A 27103-nucleotide genomic window follows, 5' to 3' on the forward strand; every position below is an offset into this window, starting at 1 on the left:
TTTTGGGTACTAGCCGTTTATCTGATATGTCGTTTGCAAATATCTTCTCCCATTCTGTCAGTTGTCTTTTGCTTTTGTTGACCGTTTCCCTTACTGTGCAAAAGATTTTAATCTTGATGAAGTCCTAATCGCTCATTATTGCCCCTCCTTCCCTTGCTTTTGGCGATGTTTCTAGGAAGACGTCACTGTGGCTGAGGTCGAAGAGGTTGCTGCCTGTATTCTCCTCCAGGATTTTGATGGATTCCTGTACCACATGGAGGTCTCTCATCCATTTTGAGTCTATTTTTGTGTGTGGTGTAAGGAAATGGTCCGGTTTTATGCTTCTGCATGTGGCTGTCCAATTTTCCCAACACCATTTGCTGAAGAGATTGTCTTTTTTCCATTGGACATGCTTTCCTGCTTTGTGAAAGATTGGTTGACCATAGAATTGAGGGTCCATTTCTGGAATCTCTATACTGTTCCATTGATCTATGTGTCTGTTTTTGTGCCAGTACCATACTGTCTTGATGATAACCGCTTTATAATAGAGCTTAATGTCTGGAATTGTGATGCCTCCAACTCCCCCCCCACCCCACACACACAACATTCCTCTGGCTATTCAGGGTCTTTTCTGGTTCCATATAAATTTGAGGATTTTTTTTATTCCATTTCTTTGAAAAAAAAAAGATGGTTATTTTGATATGGATTGCATTAAATGTGTAGATTGCTCCAAGTAACATAAGTATTTTCACAATATTTGTTCTTCCAGTTCATGAGCATGGAACTTTTTTTTTCCATTTCTTTGTGTCTTCCTCAATTTCTTTCATGAGTACTCTATAGTTTTCTGAGTACTGGTTCTTTGCCTCTTGGTTAGATTTATTCCTGGGTATCTTATGGTTTTGGGTGCAATTGTAAATGGGATCGACTCCTTAATTTCTGTTTCTTCTGTCTTGTTGTTGGTGTACAGAAATGCAACTGATTTCTGTGTATTCATTTTTGTATCCTGACACTTTACTGAATTCCTGTATGAGTTCTAGCAGTTTTGGAGTAGAGTCTTCAGGGTTTTCCACATAAAGTATCATACCATCTGCAGAGTGAGAGTTTGACTTCTTCTTTGCCAATTTGGATGCTTTTCATTTCTTTTTGCTCTCTGATTGCTGAGGCTAGGACTTCTCATACTATGTTGAATAGCAGTGGTGATAGTGGACAGCCCTGACATGGTCCTGACCTTAGGGCAAAAGCTCTCAGTTTTTCCCTATTGATAATGATATTTGCTGTGGGTTTTTCATAGATGGCTTTGATGATATTGAGGTATGAACCCTCTGTGCCTACACTCTGAAGAGTTTTGATCAAGAGAGGATGCTGTACTTTGTCAAATGCTTTTTCAGCATCTATTGAGAGTACCGTATGGTACTTTAATGTATTGTATCACATTGATTGATTGGCAGATGTTAAACCAACCTTGCAGCCAGGAAATAAATCCCACATGGTTGTGGTGAATAATCCTTTTAATGTACTGTTGGATCCTATTGACTAGTGTTTTGGTGAGAATTTTTGCATCCGTGTACATCAAGGATTTTGGTCTGTAATTCTCCTTCTTGATGGGGTCTTTGTCTGGTTTGGGGATCAAGGTAATTCTGGCCTTGTAAAACGAGTTTGGAAGTTTTCCTTCCATTTATATTTTTTGGAACAGTTTCAGGAGAATAAGTATAAAGTCTTCTTTAACTGTTTGGTAGAATATCCCTGGGAAGCCATCTGGCCCTGGGCTCTTGTTTGTTGGAAGTTTTTGATGACTGTTTCAATCTCCTCCCTGGTTATGGGTCTGTTCAGGTTTTCTATTTCTTCCTGGTTCAGTTTTGGTAGTTTGTATGTCTCTAAGAATGTATCCATTTCTTCCAGATTGTCAAATTTGCTGGTGTATAGTGGCTCATAATATGTTCGTAGAATTGTTTGTATTTCTTTGGTGCTGGTTGTGATCTCTTCTCTTTCATTCATGAGTTTATTAATTTGGGTCCTTTCTCTTTTTCTTTTTGGTAAGTCTAGCCAGGGGGTTATCAATCTTATTAATTCTTTCAAAGAACCAGCTCCTAGTTTTGTTGATCTCTTCTGCTGTTCTTTTGGTTTCTATTTCATTGATTTCTACTCTGATCTTTATTATTTCTCTTCTCCTGCTGGGTTTAGGCTTGATTTGCTGTTCTTTCTCCAGCTCCTTTAGGTGTAGGGTTACCTTTCTTGTTTCTTGAGAAAGGCTTGTATCACTACATACTTTCCTCTCAGGACTGCCTTTGCTGCATCCCAATGATTTTGAACAAGTTGTGTTTTCATTTTCATTTGTTTCCATGATTTTTTTTCAACCCTTCTTTAATTTCCTGATTGACCCATTCATTCCTTAGTAGGATGCTCCTTAGCCTCCATGTATTTGGTTATTTCCAAATTTCCTCTTGTGATTGAGTTCTAGTTTCAAAGCATTGTGGTCTGAAAATATGCAGGGAATGACCCCAATCTTTTGGTACTGGTTGAGACCTGATTTGTGACCCAGGATGTGATCTATTTTGGAAAATTTTCCACCCGCACTAGAGAAGAATGTGCATTCTGCTGCTGTGGGATCGAATGTTTGGAATGTCTGTGACGTCCATCTGGGCCAGTATGTCATTTAAAGCCTTTATTTCCTTGTTGATCTTTTGCTTATATGTTCTGTCCATTTCAGTGAGGGGGTGTTAATGTTCCCTACTATTACTGTATTATGAATGTGTTTCCTTGATTTTTGTTATTAATTGGTTTATATAATTGGCTGCTCCCATGTTAAGGGCATAGATATTTAAAATTCTTAGATCTTGTTGGACAGACCCTTTATGATATAGTGTTCTTCTTCATCTCTTATAGCCTTGGCTTAAAATCTAATTTTATGATATAAGGATTCTGATATAAGGATTGCCATCCCACCTTTCTCTTGATTTCCATTAGCACAGTAAATTATTTTCCACCCCCTCACTTAAATCTGGATGTGTCTTTGGGTTTAAAACGACTTTCTTGCAGACCACATATCAATGGGTCTTGTTTTTTTTTTTTTTAATCCATTCTGATATTGTCTTTTTTTTGTAATTTTATTTTATTTTTTTTCAGTGTTCCAAGATTCATTGTTTATGTACGACACCCAATTCTCCATGAAATATGTGCCCTCCTTAATACCCACTACCAGGTTCACCAATCCCCCACTCCATCCCCTCCAAATCCCTTATTTTGTTTCTCAGAGTCCACAGTCTCTCAAGGCTCGTCTTTCCCTCTGATTTCCCCCGATTCACCTCTCTCCAAATCCCAATGGCCACAGTCGCCATGTTGTGCAAAGAGCCAAGATGCTCTTCAACAGATGAATGAATAAAGAAGATATGGTCCATATATACAATGGAATATTATGCCTCCATCAGAAAGGGGGAACACCCAACTTTTGTATCAACATGGTTGGGACTGGAGGAGATTATGGTCATTGAAATAAGTTGAGCAGAGAGAGTCAATTATCATATGATTTCACCCTCTGTCTTTTGTTTGAGGCATTTAGCCCATTTGCATTCAGGGTAACTATTGAAAGATATGAATTTAGTGCCATTGTATTTTCTGTAAGTTGGCAGTTACTGTATACTGTCTCCGTTCCTTTCTGGTCTGCTACCTTTAGGCTCTCATTTTGCTTCAAGGACTGCTTTCAATATTTCCTGTAGGACTGGTTTTGTGTTTGCAAATTCTTCTAGTTTTTGTTTGTCCTGGAAGCTTTTTATCTCTCCTTCTCTTTTCAATAAGAGCCTAGCTAGGATCGTATTCTAGGCTGTATATTTTTCTTGTTTAGTGCTATGAATATATCATGCCAGTATTCTTCTGGCCTGCTAGGTCCCTATGGATAGGTCTGATACCAATCTAATACTTCAACTGTTGTAGGTTACAGAGTTCTTGTCCTGAGCTGCTTCAGGATTTTCTCATTCTTTTTGAGACTTGTACATTTTACTATTAGAGGTTGGTTGTTAACCTATTTTTATTTATTTTGATGGGGGTTCTTTGTGCCTCCTGGATTTTGATGCTTGTTCCCTTTGCCAAATTAGTGAAATTCTCTGCTATAATTTGCTCCAATAGGCTTATAATTTTGCCTTATATTTTGCCTCTGTCCCTCTCTCTCTTCTACTTCTGCAACCTAATTATTCTAATATTCTTTAATCCTATGGTATCACTCATCTCTTGAAATCTTCCCTCATGGTGCAGTAGTTGTTATCTCCCTTTTTCTCAGCTTCTTTATTCTCTGTCATTTGATCTTATATATCACTAATTCTCTCTTCTGCTTCATTTATCCTAGGAGTTAGAGCCTCTGTTTTTTATTGCACCTCACTAATAATTTTTTTTTCAACTTGGTTAGATTTTTGTTCTTTTATTTCTCCAGAAAGGGATTTTATTTCTCCATAATGGGATTCTCTAGTACCTTCTATGCTTTTTTCAAGCCCAGATAGCATCTTTATAATCATCATTCTGAACTCTAGTTCTGACATCATACTAGTATCCATATTGATTAGTTCTCTAGCCATCAGTACTGCCTCTTGTTCTTTTTTTTTTTTTGGGTGGGGGGGATGAGTTTTTCTACCTTGTCATTTTAGTCAGAGAAGAATAGAAGAATGAGAGAACATAATGCAAAAATTAACAATGACCCCAGAAAAATATACACTTACCAAACCAGTAGAGACTCACACCCTTGATTTTGGGTATATTTTGGCCTGTTAGAAGAAACTGCTTCCCAAAATTTTAAGGAAAGGAATAAAGGAATATATATATATATATATATATATATATATATTACACACACACACACACACACAATGAAGAGATGGAATATGACTGTAAAGGTGAAAATTTAAAATATTCTAAAAATGGAATTGGTAAGATAAGAAGTTGGTTGATAATAGAAAAAAAAAGCATAAAAAGTGATCAGACTGGAAACTAGAACAAAGACATGTGCTAGATTTAGGATATATTTTGATCTGTTAGAAGAAACTCTACCCCAAAATTTTAAATAAAGAATTTATATGTATACAAAAAATAAGGTTAACTACAATGAAGGGTTTGAATACGATTTTTTAATGAATTGATAAAAGAGCTAAAGTAGGTTATAATAAGAAAGAGGAAAAATTTAAAAAATAGAACAAAAGAAAAATAAAAAATTATTTTTTAAAAAATTAACTTTAAAGGACTACAGAATCATGAGGGAAAAGCCATGAATTTTATGTGCTGTATTCCCCTAGCACTGTTGTTTTGCATTTCTCATTGAGGTGAGCTTGATCTTGGCTGGATGTTCTTGCTGATCCTCTAGGGAAGGGGCCTCTTGCAGTGATTTTCAAATGTCATTGCCCAAGGCAGAAATGCACTTCCCTTCACAGGGGTCAGGCTATGTAGTCTGCTTGGGTTGCTCTCAGTAGCTTTTGTTCCCTGAGAGCTTTCCATACAGCTTTGGAGGATGAGGATTAAGATGGTTCCCTCCAATCTCCAGGCCCAGAGGAGCCAACTGCTCAGGGGTCCTCCTCTTCAGTGAGCCCTCAGAGAAAAGTCATCAATCATGCCTGACTCCCTGGCCTTGGGCCACACTCTGAGCTCACCCAGCCTGTGACTGAGCATTTCTGTCTCTGGAACACAGCCCTGTTTGGTGTCTCCAAACCCAGCATATTCCTGCATGGTGCTTCTGCATTACTCCTCCCAGTGGAGGAAGGGATGTGTCCCTGGATCTACTACTTGTGGTGTGCCTGCTCTAAGAATAGTGGCCCAAGTTTTTCTTGGGTCATGGTTTATGGCAATCCCAATCTTAGAGGCCCTTACTCATCTCCATCTTTGCAGCTGGCTTCCCCATTCCGATACCTGGGAGCTCTACCACATTCTGGCACCCCCTTTCTGTGACCCCATATGTCCTGAGAACACACTGACCCAAAGAGAATTCCACCCCAACCCCCGCACCCCCCCCCCCCGTTTAGCCACTGGAGTGACATCCCTCAGTGGAGCAGACTTCTAAAATTTCTGATTTTGTGCTCCACTGCTCTCTCACTTGTTGGTAGCTGGCCCTTCACCCATGATCTATCTTCCCATATATCACCTTGGATTCACTTCTCCTGACCTCCTACCTACCAGAAAGTAGTTGCTTTTCTGTTCCTAGGATTACTATTCTTTTCTTTGATCTCCTGTTGAGTTTGTAGGTATTCCGAATGGTTTGATAAGTATCGGAGTTCCTGGGATCCAGTGAAATTTAGGTCTCCCATTCCTCTGCCATCTTGCTCCTCTCCATATTTTTTATTTCTTTTGGGCAACAGGAGCACAAGGTAAACCAATTCAGTACAAAATATGTTAAGTATCACCCTGTTATCAATAGAAAGAGTCAATTGATAGCTTATTTTATTTTCCAGCAGATATTTTCATTTACAAAGCACCCAGAAGTTACATGGTATTATACACAATACTACACATTTGATTAAATTGCTTGTATTGTTCATTACTACAGTTAATTAGGAGTCAAATGAAGTCAAATCAAATAACCAGAAAAAAAAAGAAAGAAGCTAAAAAATTATTCATTGTTTCTATTCAATGAAAGATGCTGTTTATAAAACTGGAATCCACCTCAAAGTATTTAGTCTATACAAAATTAGCTAATTCACAAAATGAAGTTAAATACATAGGAACTATAGAACTGTGGGGACTCTAGAATTTTTCCTTCTAAAACACATGTTTCCATGATACAGTAAAACAAGTAAATGCTGTTCCTATTCTGGGCCTGTTTCTTCATCTCCAAAACGAGGAATTGAGCTAAATGAGCTATAGATTTAAATTAGAATGAATAGCACAGAGGAAAGTGTTTTGTGTTTTCTAATGGAGCCTAAGAGAATTAGGACATATGTCTGCCCATAGTTGGGATGGAAGAGGAGTAGAATACCCCTAAAGAGGTAGCAGAGGTGGCTCAACTACTAGAATACAAGACATAATAATGGCATCAAATGAAAATCATTATCTTGTGAAATCTTTCTTAGGAAAGAATAATGTAAATCTTAAGCACACTGTGATTTTTAGAGTGTAAAAAACAATTTTAGTTGTAGTTACAATATATACCTTTGGGTGACCTGGGTAGCACAGTTGGTTAAGTATCTGACTCTTGATTTTGGCTCAGGTTATGATTTAGGATAGCGAGATCAAGCCCTGCATCTGGCTCTATGTTTAGGGTTAAGTCTGTCTGAGATTCTCTCCCCCTCTCCCTCAGCACATGCTATCTCTCCCTCTAAAATAAATATACAAATCTTAAAAATATATAGGTATACTTACGATATAAGAAGGCATTTTTCTTCTGTCACTATCATTACTGGTTTAATCTATCTTCAAAAGCCACAGTTTCTGTAATTTAAAGCACTATCACCATATTTGAAGATAAGATCCATGTACCAGTAAAATTGTCTGACAAACATAGGCACATATGTGAGTCTGCATTTAGTTTGGTGGCTATCTCCATATCTTTAAATAATACATTTATATGGTTACTTCACAATTTTACACATTTCCTAATGGCATTCTTCCATAATGGGTGAATATTTTTTTTGTATGCAGCATCACCTCGCTTCCTCTTTTCCTAATATAGTTCTATCCTTGTTTTTAGTTCCTTTATTAATAATCTTTGTAACTTTAAACACTATTTACAGTTTTTCTACTCTAATTGCAATTAACTGCTCTAATTACTCTTCAGTTCTCTTTTCCTATCCTTTTTCTCTAGTTCTTTTGTATTTTTCATTGAACTATGATTGAAATACAATATATATTAGTTTCAAATTTACCTCATAGTTATTTTGTCATTGTATACATTAGAAAATGTATAATTTTATACATTATGATATGATCACCACTATAAGTCTTCTGTCCATCTATTACCATACAAAATTATTAAAATGTTATTGACTATATTCCTTATGCTGCACATTACATCCCCATGACTTAATCATTTTAAAACTGAATGTGGGTAGGTCCATTTTACCTATGGCATCCACCCCTCAACCCCCTCCCTTCTGGTAACTATCAGTTTGTTCTCTACCTATGAGCCCACTTCTATCTTGTTTTATTGACTGGTTTTATTATTATTATTATTATTTTTGGATTCCATGTATAAGTAGAAATCTTATGTCAATAAGCAGCACTTACTTTTGGGAGACCATATTCCCAAATTCACCATTGTTACTTTACCACCTCCCTGATTCCTAGAATTCTAAAAAAAAAAAAAATAACAAAACATTTGTTATATAAAATTCAATAAACATTCTGTCAAGAATAAAAACAAAGATCAGTTCCATAGAAATGATATCACAGAAAAAAACATGTGACAAAAGTACCTGCTACTCTACCTCTGATTCTACAAAGTTTGCCAGACAGATCACCCCACCACTGGAGATGACCCATCCCATGGCCAAAGCGAAAGCATTGATATAAATTGCCAACACTCTTCCTTGGTCACATTTTCCCATTAGGTAGCATCAACATGGCCACAAAGATAGGAGCTCCCAGAGCTCCCAGTGACAAAGGACTCTCTTACCATCATACCTTCCATGAGCGCTGAGTACACTTGCCTTTCTTCTAGGGGGCCCCAGCCCACATTTGATGATTCCTACCATCAGGTCTTCTCAGTTTGAGAAACAAACACATCTCTTTAAAGAGGCTGGTTACCTTTTGGACCACCAGAGGCTCATTCAGCTTAATACTATGGAAATAAGCTGATAAGTGAAAGGACTCAGCTACAGCTTAGGTATCAGCTGCTGAACCCAAGCAGCAGGAGAAAATACAGTCATGAATAAGGATCAGATTGTCAGTCATTTGATTGGCAATGTAGGACCTAGTAGCTGTTCTGGAGTGTGCTCCCAGAACCACACCCCCATAAAGTTGTTTGGCTATGAGAACCCTGTGGTCACTGTGGAGACTTCCTGGCTTTCCCAGTGTGGGAAACTGGCTGGTGTGGCCTGCTCCTCAAGTACCTACTAAAATGGTTGCCATCTTCCTCCTCTGGTACTACCACTGATCATATACTTTTTGATACTTTGTTGTTGTTGTTGTTTTAATGTGGGTGTATCATGTTGATTGATTTGCATATGATGAATGATCATTGCATCTCTGGAATGAATCTCACGTGATCATGTATTATTTTTTTAATGTTTAATTCTATTTGCTCATATGTTGTTGAAGATTTTTACATCTATATTCATCAAAGATCCTGGCCATATATATATATTTTTGTAGTTTCTCTGGATTTGGTATCAGGGTAGTATCTGCTTCTTAAAGTAAGTTTGACATTGTTCTTTTCTATTCCATTTTTTGGGTTTCTTTTTTGCTTGATTTGTTTTGTTTTGTTTTAAGAGTTTTTAAAATTTATTTATTTGACAGAGATAGAGAAAGAGAGAATGAGAGAAAGAGGATGAGAAGGGGGAGGGTCAGGGAGAAGCAGACTCCCCACTGAGCAGAGATCCCAATGTGGAGCTCAATTCCAGGACTCCAGGATCATGATCTGAGCCAAAGACAGTCACTTAACCAACTGAACCACCCATTGATAGAATTAACCATAGAATTAATCATGACCTGTACTACTGTTTCTTGGGATTTTTTTTTAATTATTGATTCAATTTCATTCCTAATCATTGGTCTACTCAGATTTTCTATTTTCTTATGATTCAGTCTCAGGAGATTCCATATTTCTAGAAATTTCACTATTTCTTCTAGGCTGTCTAATTTCTTGGCATATAATGATTCAAAGTATTTTCTTATTTTCTTTTTCTAATTCTGTGTTAGCTGTTGTAATTTCTCCTCTTTTATACTGATTTTTTTTTTAAATTTGGGGCCTCTCACTTTTTTCTTAATGAGTCTAACTAAAATTTTGTGTTTTGTTCTCTTTTTTTTTCCAAAAAAACCCCTCCTAATTCCATTGAGCTTTTCTATGTATTTTTAGTATCTATTTTATTTATTTTTTCTCTGATATTTATTATTTTCTTCCTTCTATTAAATTTGGTGTTTGTTTTTTTTTGTTTTTTTCTAGTTCCTTCAAATGTAAGTTAATCTTTTTTATTTGAGATTTTTCTTGATTTTTGGGTTAAGCTTGTATTGTTATGAATTTTTTTTAAAGATTTTATTTATTTATTTGTCAGAGAGAAAGCGAGCAAGAGCGAGCACAGGCAGACAGAGTGGAAGGCAGAGTCAGAGGGAGAAGCAGGCTCCCTGCGGAGCAAGGAGCCCGATGTGGGACTCGATCCCAGGATGCTGGGATCATGACCTGAGCTGAAGGCAGCTGCTTAACCAACTGAGCCACCCAGGCGTCCCTGTTATGAACTTTTCTCTTTAAACTGCTATATCCCAAAGAATTTGAAATTTTGTATTGTTTTTTGTGACTCAGGTTATTTTCTTTATTTTCTCTTTAAGTTTTTCACTGACCCATTTTTTTTTTTTTTTAATTACAAGTTGTTAAGTCTCCATGTATTTTTGGTTTTTGTCCAGTTTTCTTCTTGTAATTAATTTTTAGTTTTAAACCATTGTTGTTGGTAAAGATGCTTGATTTGATTCCAATTTTCTAAAATTTATTGAGATTTTTTTTATTTTATTGAGTTATATTAGTCACCATACCATACATCATTAGTTTTTGATGTAGTGTTCCAACATTGTTTATATATAACACCCAGTGCTCTATGCAATATGTTTGGTCCTTATTACCCACCACCAGGTTCACCCATCCACCAACAACCCTCCACTCTATAACCCTCCTTTTCTAAGAGTCCTTGTGACCTAAAATATGATTGATACCAGAGAATATTTCATGTGCACTTGAAAATAATGTGTATCCTTCTGGTTTGCATGAAATATTCTGTATATAATAAGCCTATCTACTTTAATGTATTGTTCAAGGCTATTTTATTTTTTAATTGAATTTTTATCTGGTTGATCTATCCATTGATGAAAGTAGGATATTAAATTCCTTTACTATTATTGTATTGCTATATATTTCTTTATTTCTCTTAATATTTGCTTAAATATTCAGATACTCTTATGTTGGGTTCAAAGATGTTTACAAATGTTATATCTTCATTTTGGATTGATCCCTTTGTCATTATGTAAAGCTTTTCTTTGTCTTTTGTTAGTTTAGGTTTTAACTTATTTTGGTCTGACATAAGTATTATTACCCCAGTTTTCTTTGCATTTATATTTTCATGGTATATCATTTTATTCAATCCTTCATTTTAGTTTTATATTTAGGTTGGAGGTGAGTGCTTTATAAGCAGCATATAGAATATTTTTTATATATTTTTATATTTTTATCCACCCAGCACACCCAATGTCATTTGATTAGAGAATTTAGTCTATTTATATCTAAGGAATTATTAGTTGGTAATACTGTCATTTTGTTCACTGTTTTCTAGCTGTTTTTGTAGTTCCTTTCTCTGTTCCTTTCTTCTCCTCTTTCTCTCTTGTGGTTTGATTTTTTGTTGTTGTTGTTCTTTAGTATTATGTTAAGATTACTTTCTCATTGCCTTTTGTGTACTTAGTATAATGGTTTTTGTTGTTGTTGTTGTTTCTGCTTTGTTACTGTGGGATTCACATAAAATATCTTGAGTATACTACAGTCTCTTTTAAATTGATATAAATTGGGGGCTCCTGGGTGGCTCAGGGGGTTAAGCCTCTGCCTTCAGCTCAGGTCATGATCTCAGGGTCCTGGGATCAAGCCCTGCATTGGGATCTCTGCTCAGTGGGGAGCCTGCTTCCCCCTCCTCTCTCTACCTGCTTCTCTGCCTACTTGTTATCCCTGTCTGTCAAATAAATAAATAAAATCTTTAAAATATAAAAATAAATAAATTGATATAAATTCTGTATACATTCTAAAGCCTTATATTATTACTCATTCCACCCAAAAACATTTTTAGAGACACATTTTACATCATTTTATGCATCCCTTAGCTAGTTATTGTATTTTTAATTAATTTTACTACTTTTGCCTTTTACCCATCATGTTTACTTTATAAATGGTTAATCCACTACTTATTTTTTTTATTTATGCTTTCTGGTAAGATTTTTATTTTTTTATGTTTTCTTAGTATTTGTTAGGTCTGTCATTTTTAGCTCAGAGAAGTTTCTTTAGCATTTATTTTAAGGCTAATTTAATAGTGATAAACTCCCTTAGTATTTGCTTATCTGGAAAAGAATATGTAAATCCTTTAATTTTGAATAGTAACCCTCCTACATAGGTAATTCTTGGTTTGTGGTTTCCTCTATCAGCACTTTGAATATGTCACACTACTTCTTTCTGGCCTATAACGTTTCTACTGAAAATTCTGATAATCTTATGGGGTTTCCTTTGCAGGTAATAAGTTGCTTTCCTCTTACTTTAAAAATTATCTATCAATAACTTTTATCATTTTAAATATATGCCTGTGCTTCTCTTTGGTTTCATCTTATTGGGGCTTCCTGGACCTATAGGTGTGTTTTCTTGGCCTTGATTATAGACGTTTCTAGCCATTATTTCTTGTTATATTTCTATGGCTCTTTCTCTTCTCCTAGTCCATTTGCTGTGGTCTCAGAGGTCCCTTATGGTATCATCACTTATTTTTTTATTTTTTTTTCTTCCATACTCTATGTGTTTTCCATTGCTTTGTCTTCTAGTTCAATAATTCATACTTCTATTTTATCCACTGTGCTGTTAAAATTCTCTAGTGTATTTTTCAGTACAGTTATCATTTGTTTGGTACTTTTAAAAAAAATATTTTCTATTACATTGTTGAAGTTCTCACTGTGTTCATCCAGTCTTCTCCCAAGATCAGTGAGCATTTTCATGATCATTACTTTAAATGATCTATCAGTTAGGATGTTATTTCCATTTCATTAGAATTTTATTTGGGGTATTTCCCTTATGCCTTGGTTCAGAACATATTCCTCTGTCTCATCATTTTGGTTCTCTGTGTTTGTTTTGTATTAAGCAAAATGGCTACCTCGCTCAGTATTGAATAAGTCTTGTGTAGAAGCTATTCTTTATAGTCCAGAAGTATAATCTCCCTTGGCCACCAGAGCCAGGTACTCTATGCAAGTGCCTCTTTTTTTTTTTATTTTTTGTTTTTTATAAACATATAATATATTTTTATCCCCAGGGGTACAGGTCTGTGAATTGCCAGGTTTACACACTTCACAGCACTCACCAAAGCACACACCCTCCCCAAAGTCCATATCCCCAACCCCCTTCTCAAACCCCCCTCCCCCCAGCAACCCTCAGTTTGTTTTGTGAGATTAAGAGTCACTTGTGGTTTGGCTTCCTCCCAATCCCATCTTGTTTCATTGATTCTTCTCCTACCCACTTAAGCCCCCATGTTGCATCACCACTTCAACATATCAGGGAGATCATATGATAGTTGTCTTTCTCTGCTTGACTTATTTCGCTAAGCATGATACACTCTAGCTCCATCCACGTTGTCGCAAATGGCAAGATTTCATTTCTTTTGATGGCTGCATAGTATTCCATCGTGTATATATACCACATCTTCTTGATCCATTCATCTGTTGATGGAAACTAGGTTCTTTCCATAGTTTGGCTATTGTGGATGTTGCTGCTATAAACATTCAGGTGCACGTGCCCCTTCGGATCACTACGTTTGTATCTTTAGGGTAAATGCCCAGTAGTGCAATTGCTGGGTCGTAGGGCAGTTCTATTTTCAACATTTTGAGGAACCTCCATGCTGTTTTCCAGAGTGGTTGCACCAGCTGGCATTCCCACCAACAGTGTAGGAGGGTTCCCCTTTCTCCACATCCTCGCCAGCATCTGTCATTTCCTGACTAGTTAATTTTAGCCATTCTGATTGGTGTGAGGTGATATCTCATTGTGGTTATGATTTGTATTTCCCTGATGCCGAGTGATATGGAGCACTTTTTCATGTGTCTGTTGGCCATCTGGATGTCTTCTTTGCAGAAATGTCTGTTCATATCCTCTGCCCATTTCTTGATTGGATTATTTGTTCTTTGGGTGTTGAGTTTGCTAAGTTCTTTATAGATTTTGGACACTAGTCCTTTATCTGATCTGATATGTCGTTTGCAAATATCTTCTTCCATTCTGTCAGTTGTCTTTTGATTTTGTTAACTGTTTCCTTTGCTGTGCAAAAGCTTTTGATCTTGACGAAATCCCAATAGTTCATTTTTGCCCTTGCTCCCCTTGCCTTTGGCGATATTCCTAGGAAGATGTTGCTGCGGCTGAGGTCGAAGAGGTTGCTGCCTGTGTTCTCCTCAAGGATTTGGATGGATTCCTTTCTCACATTGAGGTCCTTCATCCATTTTGAGTCTATTTTTGTGTGTGGTGTAAGGAAATGGTCCAATTTCATTTTTCTGCATGTGGCTGTCCAATTTTCCCAACACCATTTATTGAAGAGGCTGTCTTTATTCCATTGGACATTCTTTCCTGCTTGGTTGACGATTAGTTTACCATAGAGTTGAGGGTCTATTTCTGGGCTCTCTATGCTGTTCCATTGATCTATGTGTCTGTTTTTGTGCCAGTACCATACTGTCTTGATGATGACAGCTTTGTAATAGAGCTTGAAGTCTGGAATTGTGATGCCACCAACGTTGGCTTTATTTTTCAATATCCCTTTGGCTATTCGAGGTCTTTTCTGGTTCCATTTAAATTTTAGAATTATTTGTTCCATTTCTTTGAAAAAGATGGATGGTACTTTGATAGGAATTGCATTAAATGTGTAGATTGCTTTAGGTAGCATAGACATTTTCACAATATTTATTCTTCCAATCCAGGAGCATGGAACATTTTTCCATTTCTTTGTGTCTTCCTCAATTTCTTTCATGAGTACTTTATCGTTTTCTGAGTATAGATTCTGTGCCTCTTTGGTTAGGTTTATTCCTAGGTATCTTAGGTTTTGGGTGCAAATGTAAATGGGATTGACTCCTTAATTTCTCTTTCTTCTGTCTTGTTGTTGGTGAAGAGAAATGCAACTGATTTCTGTGCATTGATTTTATATCCTGACACTTTACTGAATTCCTGCATAAGTTCTAGCAGTTTTGGAGTGGAGTCTTTTGGGTTTTCCACATATAGTATCAGATCATCTGCGAAGCGTGATAATTTGACTTCTTCTTTGCCAATTTGGATGCCTTTAATTTCCTTTTGTTGTCTGATTGCTGAGGCTAGGACTTCTAGTACTATGTTGAATTGCAGTGGTGATAATGGACATCCCTGCCGTGTTCCTGACCTTAGCGGAAAAGATTTCAGTTTTTCTCCATTGAGAATGATATTTGCGGTGGGTTTTTCATAGATGGCTTTGATGATATTGAGGTATGTGCCCTCTATCCCTACACTTTGAAGAGTTTGGATCAGGAAGGGATGCTGTACTTTGTCAAATGCTTTTTCAGCATCTATTGAGAGTATCATATGGTTCTTGTTCTTTCTTTTATTGATGTGTTGTATCACATTGGCTGATTTGAGGATGTTGAACCAACCTTGCAGCCCTAGAATAAATCCCACTTGGGCATGGTGAATAATCCTTTTAATGTACTGTTGAATCCTATTGGCTAGTATTTTGGTGAGAATTTTCGCATCTGTGTTCATCAAGGATATTGGTCTATAGCTCTCTTTTTTGATGGGATCCTTGTCTGTTTTTGGGATCAAGGTGATGCTGGCCTCATAAAATGAGTTTGGAAGTTTTCCTTCCATTTCTATTTTTTGGAACAGTTTCAGGAGAATAGGAATTAGTTCTTCTTTAAATGTTTGGTAGAATTCCCCCGGGAAGCCATCTGGCCCGGGGATTTTGTTTGTTTGGAGATTTTTAATGACTGTTTCAATCTCCTTACTGGTTATGGGTCTATTCAGGCTTTCTATTTCTTCCTGGTTCAGTTGTGGTAGTTTATATGTTTCTAGGAATGCATCCATTTCTTCCAGATTGTCAAATTTATTGCCGTAGAGTTGCTCATAGTATGTTCTTATGATAGTTTGTATTTCTTTGGTGTTAGTTGTGATCTCTCCTCTTCATTCACGATTTTATTTATTTGTGTCCTTTCTCTTTTCTTTTTGATAAGTCTGGCCAGGGGTTTATCAATGTTATTAATTCTTTCAAAGAACCAGGTCCTAGTTTCGTTGATTTTCTCTATTGGTTTTTTGGTTTCTATTTCATTGATTTCTGCTCTGATCTTTATGATTTATTTTCCCCTGCTGGGCTTAGGGTTTCTTTCTTGTTCTTTCTCCAGCTCCTTTAGGTGTAGGGTTAGGTTGTGTAGCTGAGACCTTTCTTGTTTCTTGAGAAAGGTTTGTACCGCTATATATTTTCCTCTCAGGACTGCCTTTGTTGTGTCCCACGGATTTTTTTTTTAAATTATTTATTTATTTATCAGAGAGAGAGAGGGGGAGAGAGCGAGCACAGGCAGACAGAATGGCAGGCAGAGGCAGAGGGAGAAGCTGGCTCCCTGTTGAGCAAGGAGCCTGATGTGGGACCCAATCCCAGGACGCTGGGATCATGACCTGAACCGAAGGCAGCTGCTTAACCAACTGAGCCACCCAGGCATCCCATGTCCCACAGATTTTGAACCGTTGTCTTTTCATTATCATTTGCTTCTATGATTTTTTTTCAATTCTTCTTTAATTTTCCGGTTGACCCATTCATTCTTTAGAAGGTTTCTGTTTAGTCTCCATGTATTTGGGTTCTTTCCAAACTTCCTCTTGTGGTTGAGTTCTAGCTTCAGAGCATTGTGGTCTGAAAATATGCAGGGAATGATCCCAATCTTTTGATACCAGCTGAGTCCTGATTTAGGACCGAGGATGTGATCTATTCTGGAGAATGTTCCATGTGCCCTAGAGAAGAATGTGTATTCTGTTGCTTTGGGATGAAATGTTCTGAATATATCTGTGATGTCCATCTGGTCCAGTGTGTCGTTTAAGGCCTTTATTTTTTTGCTGATCTTTTGCTTGGATGATCTGTCCATTTCAGTGAGGGGAGTGTTAAAGTCTCCTACTATTATAGTATTATTGTTGATTTGTTTCTTTGATTTTGCTATTAATTGGTTTATATAGATTTCTGCTCCCACATTGGGGTCATAGATATTTAAAATTGTTAGATCTTCTTGTTGGACAGACCCTTTGATTTTGATATAGTGTCCTTCCTCATCTCTTATTATACTCTTTGGCCTAAAATCTAATTGATCTGATATAAGGATTGCCACTCCTGCTTTCTTCTGATGTCCATTAGCATGGTAAATTCTTTTCCACCCCCTCACTCTATATCTGGAGGTGTCTTTGGGCTTAACATGAGTTTCTTGGAGGCAACATATAGATGGTTTTGTTTTTTTATCCATTCTGATACCCTCTGTCTTTTGATTGGGGCATTTAGCCCATTCAGATTCAGGGTAACTATTGAGAGATATGAATTTAGTGCCATTGTATTGCCTGTAAGGTGACTGTTACTGTATATTGTCTCTGTTCCTTACTGATCTACCACTTGTAGGCTCTCTCTTTGCTTAGAGGACCCTTTTCAAGATTTCCTGTAGAGCTGGTTTGGTGTTTGCAAATTCTTTCAGTTTTTGTTTGTCCTGGAAGATTTTAATCTCTCCTTCTATTTTCAATGATAGCCTAGCTGGATATAGTATTCTTGGCTGCATGTTTTTCTCGTTTAGTGCTCTGAAAATATCATGCCAGCTCTTTCTGGCCTGCCAGGTCTCTGTGGATAAGTCAGCTGCCAATCTAATATTTTTACCATTTTATGTTACAGACTTCTTTTCCCGGGCTGCTTTCAGGATTTTCTCTTTGTCACTAAGACTTGTAAATTTTACTATTAGGTGATGGGTTGTGGGCCTATTCTTACTGATTTTGAGGGGCATTCTCTGAACCTCCTGAAGTTTGATGCTCGTTCCCTTTGCCATATTGGGGTAATTCTCCCCTTTAATTCTCTCCAGTATACGTTCTGCTCCCCTCTCTCTTTCTTCTTCTTCTGGAATATCAATTATTCTAATGTTGTTTCGTCTTATGGTGTCACTTATCTCTCGAATTCTCCCCTCGTGGTCCAGTAGCTGTTTGTCCCTCTTTTGCTCAGCTTCTTTATTCTCTGTCATTTGGTCTTCTATATCGCTAATTCTTTCTTCTGCCTCATTTATCCTAGCAGTGAGAGCCTCCATTATTGATTGCACCTCATTAATAGCTTTTTTGTTTCAACTTGGCTAAATTTTAGTTCTTTTATTTCTCCAGAAAGGGCTTTTATATCTCCCGAGAGGGTTTCTCTAATATCTTCCATACTTTTTTCAAGCCCGGCTAGAACCTTGAGAATTGTCATTCTGAACTCTAGATCTGACATATTACCAATGTCTGTATTGATTAGGGCCCTAGCCTTTTGTACTGCCTCTTGTTCTTTTTCTTTGTGGTGAGTTTTTCCGCCTTGTCATTTTGTCCAGATAAGAGTACATGAAGGAGCAAGTAAAATACTAAAAGGCTGGCAACAACCCAATGAAAATATGCTTTAACCAAATCAGAAGAGATCCCAAATCGTGAGGGGGGATATAGGGGATAAAAAGAGGTTCAGAAAGAAAGAAAAAGAAAGAAAAAGAAAAGAAAAGAATTTTAAAAAGAAAGCGAATAAAGAAAAGTATAAAAAGGAAAAAAATATATATATTAGATAAACTAGTTAAAAAACGTTAAGAAACAAAAGGGTAAAAGTTAAAAAAATTAGCAGAAGAAGAGAAAAAAATAAAAAAGAAAAAAAAATTGAATTAACTGCAAGACTAAAAAATCACAGGGAGAAAGCCATGAGTTCCGTGCTTTGCTTTCTCCTCCTCTGGAATTCTGCTGCTCTCCTTGGTATTGAAACTGCACTCCTTGGTAGGTGAACTTGGTCTAGGCTGGATTTCTTGTTGATCTTCTTTGGGAGGGGCCTCTTGTAGTGATTCTCAAGTGTCTTTGCCCCAGGCAGATTGCACCGCCCTTACCAGGGGCCGCTCGGGTTTGCTTTCAGGAGTGTTTGTTCCCTGAGTGTTTTCCGTAGTGTTCTTTCCAGAAAGTGGTTGTTTTTCTGTTTCTAGAATTGCTGTTCTTCTTCTCTTCAATCTGCCAATGGATTTGCAGGTGTTTGCAATCTTTAGATAAGCTATCTAGATGATCTCCTTCTAGCTGAAGTAGCCTCAGCCTGCTAATTCTCCACCATCTTGACTCATCCCCCCTCTGCCAGCACCTCTTGTGGGTTTCATATACCCATGGAGGTTACAGTAGCTGCACAGAGATGGAGGAGCTTGAAGCCTTTGCTAGACCATTTTGTAGTTCAGCCCCTGCACAGGGAGAGAATAATTTGAGCCACTTGCTCATCTCTTCATAGCTTGGTCTCTGTGTTGGTTAAGTAGGGCTTGAGCACTCCTTTGGACAAGTTGTGGCTTGTTTGATGCACAGAGAATGTGGGTATAAGGGAATTTGCCCAAACTGATTGTAGATCAGTCTGTGCACAGGTTGGTTAGGGCTCAAGGCAATTGCTAGCCCAGTTGCAGCCCTTCCACTTCATTAGGATGGCAGGATGTGAGTACTTTTTCAGCTTAATTTTGTTTTAGTTGTTGTGTAAGTAGTGCTGGGCTTGGAGTACTTGCTTAGCCTGGTTGTGTTTTGGTCTCTGCATGGATTGGACAGTGCTTGGGCACTCACCTGGCCCTATTATAGCTTGGGATCCCTTCATGGTTGGTGGGACATGGGGCACTTAGTCATCCTGGTCACAGTACAGGATGGGCAGCACAAGCCCTCTGGTGTTAGCAGTCTAGAGGAAGAACATCAAAGATGGTTCCCATTGCCTATCTCCACAGCAAGTTAAAGTAAGATTGCAAAAAATGACATCCTGCAGTGCTTCTGCCCCATGATAAAGTCCCAACAGGTTTCTGCCTCTTTGGGAGCTGCCTAAAATTAGTAAATGGGTCTTTGTCACTTATGGCCTAAATACTTTTCAATCTGTTTCTTTGGTGATATTAGGACAAGTGGGTTTGCACACAAGTCCTTTAAGAATGGGATCTTTGTTTCCTGTAATTCTCCTGGTTTTAATTTCTACTGATTTTCAAAACCCGAAATTTTGGGATATCATCTCTCTGGTGCCAGCTCCCAAAGTTAGGATCACTGATGATGAGGTATAATCTCTTTACTCCTTGAAGGAATGTTCCATACTTTGTGATTCCTCCTGATTATTACCATCTGTGAGGTAGAGTCCTGGGAAGAACCATTTGTTTGCCCCCTTACCCTTCTTGATGTGTCTCTTTTGTCTTGTTTTGGAGGCACTGTTCACCTAGTTATCAGGTGCTTTTCAGGGGAAAATTGTTCCATATGTAGCTGTACATATTTTGTGTCCATTGGACAGGATGAATTTAGGGTCTGTCTATGCTGTCATCTTGAACATTCCTTTAGGTTTTTTTCCCCCTGAAGTATTCTTTCAATGGTCCCCTATTATGATGCTTTACCAAATATTATAGCTTTTTTTCCATCCTTAACCCCTTTTGATATCTTGTGTTCATTAGAAATGTATCTCCTCTCCCTTAAATTACCTCAATTTCAACAACTATGATTTTCTTTTTTCTTTTTCTTTATGACTTCTATTTTTATATATGCATTTCTGTCACTTTTTCTCATGTCCAACTCAAATTGTTTATGGTTCAGTTCTTGACTCAGTTATCCCACTCTTCTCTATATATTGTCCTTGAGAGAATCCATCTATTATTAAGGCTTCAATTTTCACACAGCTATAGGTATTTCCAAATCAATATCCTTAGTGTATTTTCCTACCCATACTCTTGCCTGCTATCTTCTATATTCAACCAATATATAAGTTTCAGAGAACAGGGAAATAATGAATTTGAGACATAAATTCACTGTTATGTAGCTTTTTTTTTTAATTTGGATTAAGGTAACTGGAAATAAGAACAATCACACCTAACTTACTCAGTAAAACAAATTGTTTTTAATTCCAAATTATAGTGTGTGAAAAGGTTTATAAATTCTAAGTCACTATATAAATGTAAGAATACTACTGTTACTACTGTCTTTACATATTAAATTCTGTTGCTCTCATTTTCTTAAGTAATTGTTTGTCCACCTGTAGTTATTTTCTTCAAAACTGAACTTTTCCTATAAACACTGTAGCACTTAATATTTATGGGTTAAGTTGATATTAATATTGTCTTTAGCCAGACTGAAAGCACCTCAAGGGCAAGGATGAAATCCTTTCTATTTATCATAATGCCCAGAACATTGTCATATATTATAAGAAATAAATATTAAGCAATAAATATTTTTGAGTGATTAACTTTAAGATATTGTCAGAACAAGTCATAATTCTTTTATTTTATAGGTTGAAATCTTATGTTTAGAATAAGTTGTGGTATTCAATAGAGTTATAGATGTTTATTTTTTGTTTCCTATGTCAATAAATATTTCTTGAGAAAATGTTCTGTTTTAAACACTGTGTTAAATGATGAAGATACACAGACATATGACAATTTCTGCCATAGAACTTAAACTCTTCCCTCAGAAAATGATGATACCTATAGATTGTCTTGAAACTAGTTTTCCCTGAAAATAGGAACACTCAAAATATCACATAAGTATTCCACTTTTACATTCTTTTTAAATTAATTTTATTCCTGAGAACTAGAATGGTCAGTCTTCAGAAAAGTATTTTATAAATTTTAACATTATTTAAGATGAAAATTATGACCCCAAAAAACGAATACACACAAATGGAATATTACTCAGCCATAAAATAGAATGAAATCCAATGACATGGATGGAGCTAGAATATATTATGCTAAGTGAAATAAGCCAGTCAGTGAAAGACAAATACCATATGATTTCACACATTTAGATTTTAAGAAACAAAACAAAGTAGCAAAAAAGGAAAAATTGTCAGAGAGGCAAACCAAGAGTCAGACTCATAACTGTAGAGAACAAACTGACAGTTACCAGAGGAGAGGTGAGTGGGAGAATGTTTTAAATAGGTGATGGGGATTAAGAGGTGAACTTGTTGTGATGAATACCAGGTGTTGTATGGAAGTGTTGAGTCACTAGATTTTATACCTGAAACTAATATTATACTGTATGCTAACTGTTATTTAAATAAAAACTTTTAAAAAAGGATAATTTTCTTCTCTTGATAATAGCTCTCTATCAAAAACTTACAGAAAATGTCATACTTTCCCATTACGTCAAGACACATTAAGATCAAGAATAAGGTTAGGATACACCAAATACATCTTTGACTCTTCTTTTTTGTTCCCAACCTTTGTTGTATCTGGTTGACTCAAAAAAAAAATATATCTAAAATATGACCACCTCTCATCAACTGCTACCAACTTGGTCCCAGCCACTGTTTTATCTCTTCTGTAGAAATACTACATCACATCATGTCATTCCTGTTATGTCACTTTCAATGAAAGGATGCATAGCACCTTTTGGGAGTGACTGAAATGTTCTGAAACTTGATTGTGGCTATATATATTAAGTTATCCATTTAAATGGATGCAGTTTATTGAAAATCAATATAATTAATAAAGATTATGTTAAAGCCTGACAGTGCTAAATTAAACCTAAGAGAAACAAACTTGCAAAAAAAACTTCTAAAATTTCACCATGTCACTCAGAATAAGTGTCAAATTCTCTCAATTGCCAACAAAGTCCTAGATAATTTGACCTGATGCTCTTTCTGATCTCATCTTATTTTCCTCAGCATCAATCTGATCTCGCCTCTTTGGCCATCTTGTAGTTCCTAGAACATTCCAGGAATATTATTTAGGTTCTTGCCCTGATATACCCCTCTACCTAGAATAGTATTTACTTAGATTTGCCTATGGGTAATTCTCTCCTTCAAATATTTGCTCAAATGTTAATTTCTCAAGGAAGCTAATACAACCACTGTATTTAAAATTGTAGCAAACTGCCCCCCCACTCCAATCCTTACCTCATCTTTTTTTCTATAGATTTTACTACCTTCAATTATATAATTTATTGTGTTTTTTGTGTATATCCTCTGATGAAATGTAAACTCTGTGAGGGCAAAACTCTTTGTTTTGTTTACTAATATATCCCAAATTCTGAAAAGAGTGGGTGGCACTCAATATTTATTGCATAAGTAATTAGTATGACATTTTTTAGAAAACTAGAAAGAACTGAATTTAAAAAAATTCTGGGAAGTTTTAAAAATCCAAATGACACTGGATAGTGTAATTTTTAGTGTGCCCAGTTCATTCATTCATTCACGAAGAGTGAGAAAAATGTGTGCCAAAAAGCTACGTATCAAGGTGATATTTGACCTGGATCATGAAAGATAAGAAATATTTTGAAATACAAAGACAGTGGGGAAGTTTCTATCCAAGAACACCCAACTAATTAATAGGAGAGCCACTCTATGAAATTGAATCATTACATATAAAAATAACAGTATGGTATTAAAAGATGATATTACTGAAGCAAAACACAGACTTTCCAGGCCCAATCCAAAGTGAATGGTGAGAGGGACACAGGGTTGGCAATTGATATAATAACCATAATGAAAGTCTAAAGAGTATAAAAGCAGCAGAAGGTTTCATGCTTCTACATAAGCTTTCTTAAAAAATTCTAAACTAAAAATTGAATGGAAAAAAGACCCTTGATTTTTTAATGTAGTTTCAAAGATTTTTTTTTGCCTATTGTATAACTGTTGATATGTTGTTGCTTTGTTGTGCTTCAAACATGAAACTACTCTCCTTATCTTCCCTTGCTCACCATTAGTTTTGATTTCTTCTTGTTGACATTTGGATGTCAAGAATAAACTCAAAATCCAAGATCTCCATTCCTTAGACAATATTTCATTTTCTGGAAAGTCCCAGAACTCAAAACTCTTTCCTGTATAGAAAAAAATCTATCACTTACTTCTTATTCCCTGAATTTTTGAAAAAATTTCCTACTATGGTATTACAAGCTTAATTTTGATTACTGTCTTAGTTCAAGTTGCTTTGACAAATAGCATAGACTGGGTGGTTTAGACATCACATATTTCTCACAATTTGGTAGACTGGAAGTCCACAATTAGGGTTCAAGCATGGCTGAGTTCTGGTAAAGAACCTCTTATTGGCTTTTAGACACTGCTTTCTTGATGTATTCTTGCATGACATAGAAAGAGCTCTGGTCTCTTCATCCCCTTATAAGAGCAACAATCCCATCAAGCAGGCTCCACTTTTATGACCTCATCTCAACCTAGTTGCCCCCTAAAAGTCTCTATATCCAAGTACAATCACATTGGAGATTACGGCATCAAAATATGAATATTAGGGGAACATAAATATTCAGTCCACAGCAGTTACCCTTGAAGTATTAACTACCATTTAACTGAAGCATTTAAAAAACTTAAAAGCCAAGGTGCCCATGGGTGGCTCAGTCAGTTAAGGGTCAGACTCTTGGTTTCAACTCAAAGACCTGAGATCGAGCCTTGTAGCAGACTCCAGAGTCTGCTTGTACCTCTACCTCTGCTTCTCCCACCTCTCTCTCGTAAAGAAACAAAGACATAAAATCTTTAAAAAAAATTCTTAGCACCAAAATATAAATGAATGAATTTCAAATGTTTGGATTTAGGGTAATGTGAAATGCTTTAGAAAGGGGGCATTTCTAGTGCGTCTCCTAAATCACAATATATAAATGAAAGTTATCCCACCTATATTTAAGATTTGATATAGTTAACACTTCATCCTAATTATTTGGGAAGCATCATGATGTAGAAAAAAATACTGAACTATGAATCAAGAGTGTTAGTGATATGATGTATTTCTGAGAGTAAAATATATTTATAACAAATGACCAAGAAATAGAAATATAATTTATACAGTAGAAAATAAGTATAAGAAATAAAATTATTAAAAAAATATTGACCATGGTTAGGGCGCCTGGGTGGCTCAGTGGGTTAAGCCTCTGCCTTTGGCTCAGGTCATGATCTCAGGGTCCTGGGATCAAACCCCACATCAGGCTCTCTGCTCAGAAGGGATCCTGCTTCCTCCTCTCTCTCTGCCTGCCTCTCTGCCTACTTGTGATCTCTCTCTGTCAAATAAATAAATAACATCTTTTTAAAAAATTGACCATGGTTAGTAATCAAAGCAACCTTATGAGATTATTTCCCATCTAATAACTAAATAAAAATAAAATGATATATTCCTAAAATATATAAATACAACAAATTTTATGTGTATTATATATGTAAAATATCTTACAAATATATCTTACATAGGTCTGTTGAGGCTTTAATGTTGGTGGCACATTTATTCACTGCTGACTGAAAAAGAGGAACAGTGTAAACTGGTTCAACCTTCTGGAATTATATGGAACTATGAAGGAAGAGTTCTTAGAATCCCAATACTTGAAATTAATTGTAATAAAAATATTAGCAGAAGGAAAAACAAAATCTGGGAATAAAGACTGATTGCAATATTATCTATAACAGAAAACCTTTGGAATTAAACTAAATGTATAAAATTAGGAAAATGGTTTAGTAAAATATAATACATATGATAGTATGCATTCACTGAAATGGTAATTATAAAACCTTGATAATTAAAGGGAAATGTTCATACCATACTGTTAAGAGACTGAAGGAGGAAAAAATACTAAGCAAAAATCTGAGTGTTTGTGTACAAAGATAGACAGTAATATGCAAATATGAATATCCTTACATTAGTGTGATTGAATTTGGAATGGCAATCAGTTATTTTAAATATACTCTGTGTTTTTATATTATCAATTTTAAATATTCTAGTCCTTTAAAATAGTTGAGAGGAGAAGTGAGTTGAGGGAAACTGGAGAGGGAGATGAAACATGAGAGACTGTGGACACTGAGAAACAAACTAAGGGTTTTGGATGGGAGGGGGTGAACCTGGTGGTAGATATTAAGGAGGGTATTAAGTGGGTATTGCATGGAGCACTGGGTGTGGTGTATAAGGAATGAATTCTGGAACACTGGAAAGAATTTTTTTTAATAAATAAATATTTCAGAAAAAAAGAAAAAAAATAAAAATAAGTAAAATAGTTGTGAGATCTTTGACACATAATGTACATTGATAGAACTTGGTTCCTCTAAAAATGCTAGTTGCAGGATGAGTATTCAGTACTTCTCATTTTTAATGAACATTAGAATCACCCAGGGAAGTTGTTGAATATGCAAATTGCTGACTCCATCTCAGGCTTTGACTTGGTAAGTCTGGGGTGGGGTCCAATGACCTGAATTTTTAATAAGAAATAAAAATGTTATCAAAGTTCCCTTTCACTCATGACATTATGTGGTTTGGTGTGGTATCTCAAAAACCAGGAACTCTCTATAATTAAGATACATAAAATTTCCCTTTTTCTTTCTTCCTTCCTTTCTTTCTTTCTTTTTCTTTTCTTTTTTTTTTTTTTTACTTTTTTTTTTTTTTTTACTTTATTTCCCAGCCTGAAGCAAAGTGGATTCATAAGCTGCTTTAAAAAACAACTGAGAACTTGGTTTCACAGAATGGCCTTACCACAGTAAATACTGGCTACTCTCAAGTGAACATTTCTACTTCTGTGGAACTGTAATAATAAAAGCAAGTCTTTCATGAGTACCAGGAGCTGATTTTTTTTGTGTAATTTATAGAGGTGATTTTAAAGATATATGCTTTATTTATTAAGTGTTTGAACTACTCAAGCCAAATTGCTATAGTGTTTTATTCCATGTTCTGAAAATTAATTTGGAAACCATTTCTGTGTTTATGTTAAAACTTAACAATCTTCCTTTGGATACCTTGTCATGTTTTGTTTTATCTATATTTTACTTAACATTAAGAAAAAGTAAACAAAGAATGGAGGGAAGGAACCAGATCTTTAACACCCTTTAAAGAAATAGAGAGCTATATGTAGAGTAACCCCCACTTCCTTCATAAATATACAAACCTCTAAATGTAATAATTTACTTGTAGACACATTTTTCTTTAGTTTATCACTTTATTTAATGATTAGCTACAAGTTACCCTGAAAGAATAATATACATTTGTCAATCATTTTACATTTTCTGGGAATATGCTTGTTACATTGAGTCCTGAGAGCAGCAAAGGGGTGTAGAAAGAAAAAAATGATAGGTTAGGTAGAGAAACA

General features: G+C 36.0%; 1 protein-coding gene across 2 annotated transcripts in view; it reads left to right on the plus strand.

Moving 5' to 3' along the window:
- The window catches only part of CYLC1 (cylicin 1), a 101995-nt gene extending 75421 nt beyond the window's left edge, over positions 1-26574 (plus strand). For both annotated transcript variants that reach the window (XM_004776040.2, XM_004776041.3), the window contains exon 6: positions 26423-26574. In XM_004776040.2, coding sequence (XP_004776097.1) covers positions 26423-26455 — 33 coding nt within the window. In that variant the 3' untranslated portion in view covers positions 26456-26574. The remainder of the gene's footprint in view (positions 1-26422) is intronic.
- The last annotated feature ends 529 nt before the right edge of the window (positions 26575-27103 follow it).

The sequence above is a fragment of the Mustela putorius genome, unplaced genomic scaffold (assembly GCF_011764305.1).
Source record: "Mustela putorius furo isolate JIRA1106 unplaced genomic scaffold, ASM1176430v1.1 tig00000870_pilon_pilon_pilon, whole genome shotgun sequence".
NCBI classification, from domain to species: Eukaryota; Metazoa; Chordata; class Mammalia; order Carnivora; family Mustelidae; genus Mustela; species Mustela putorius.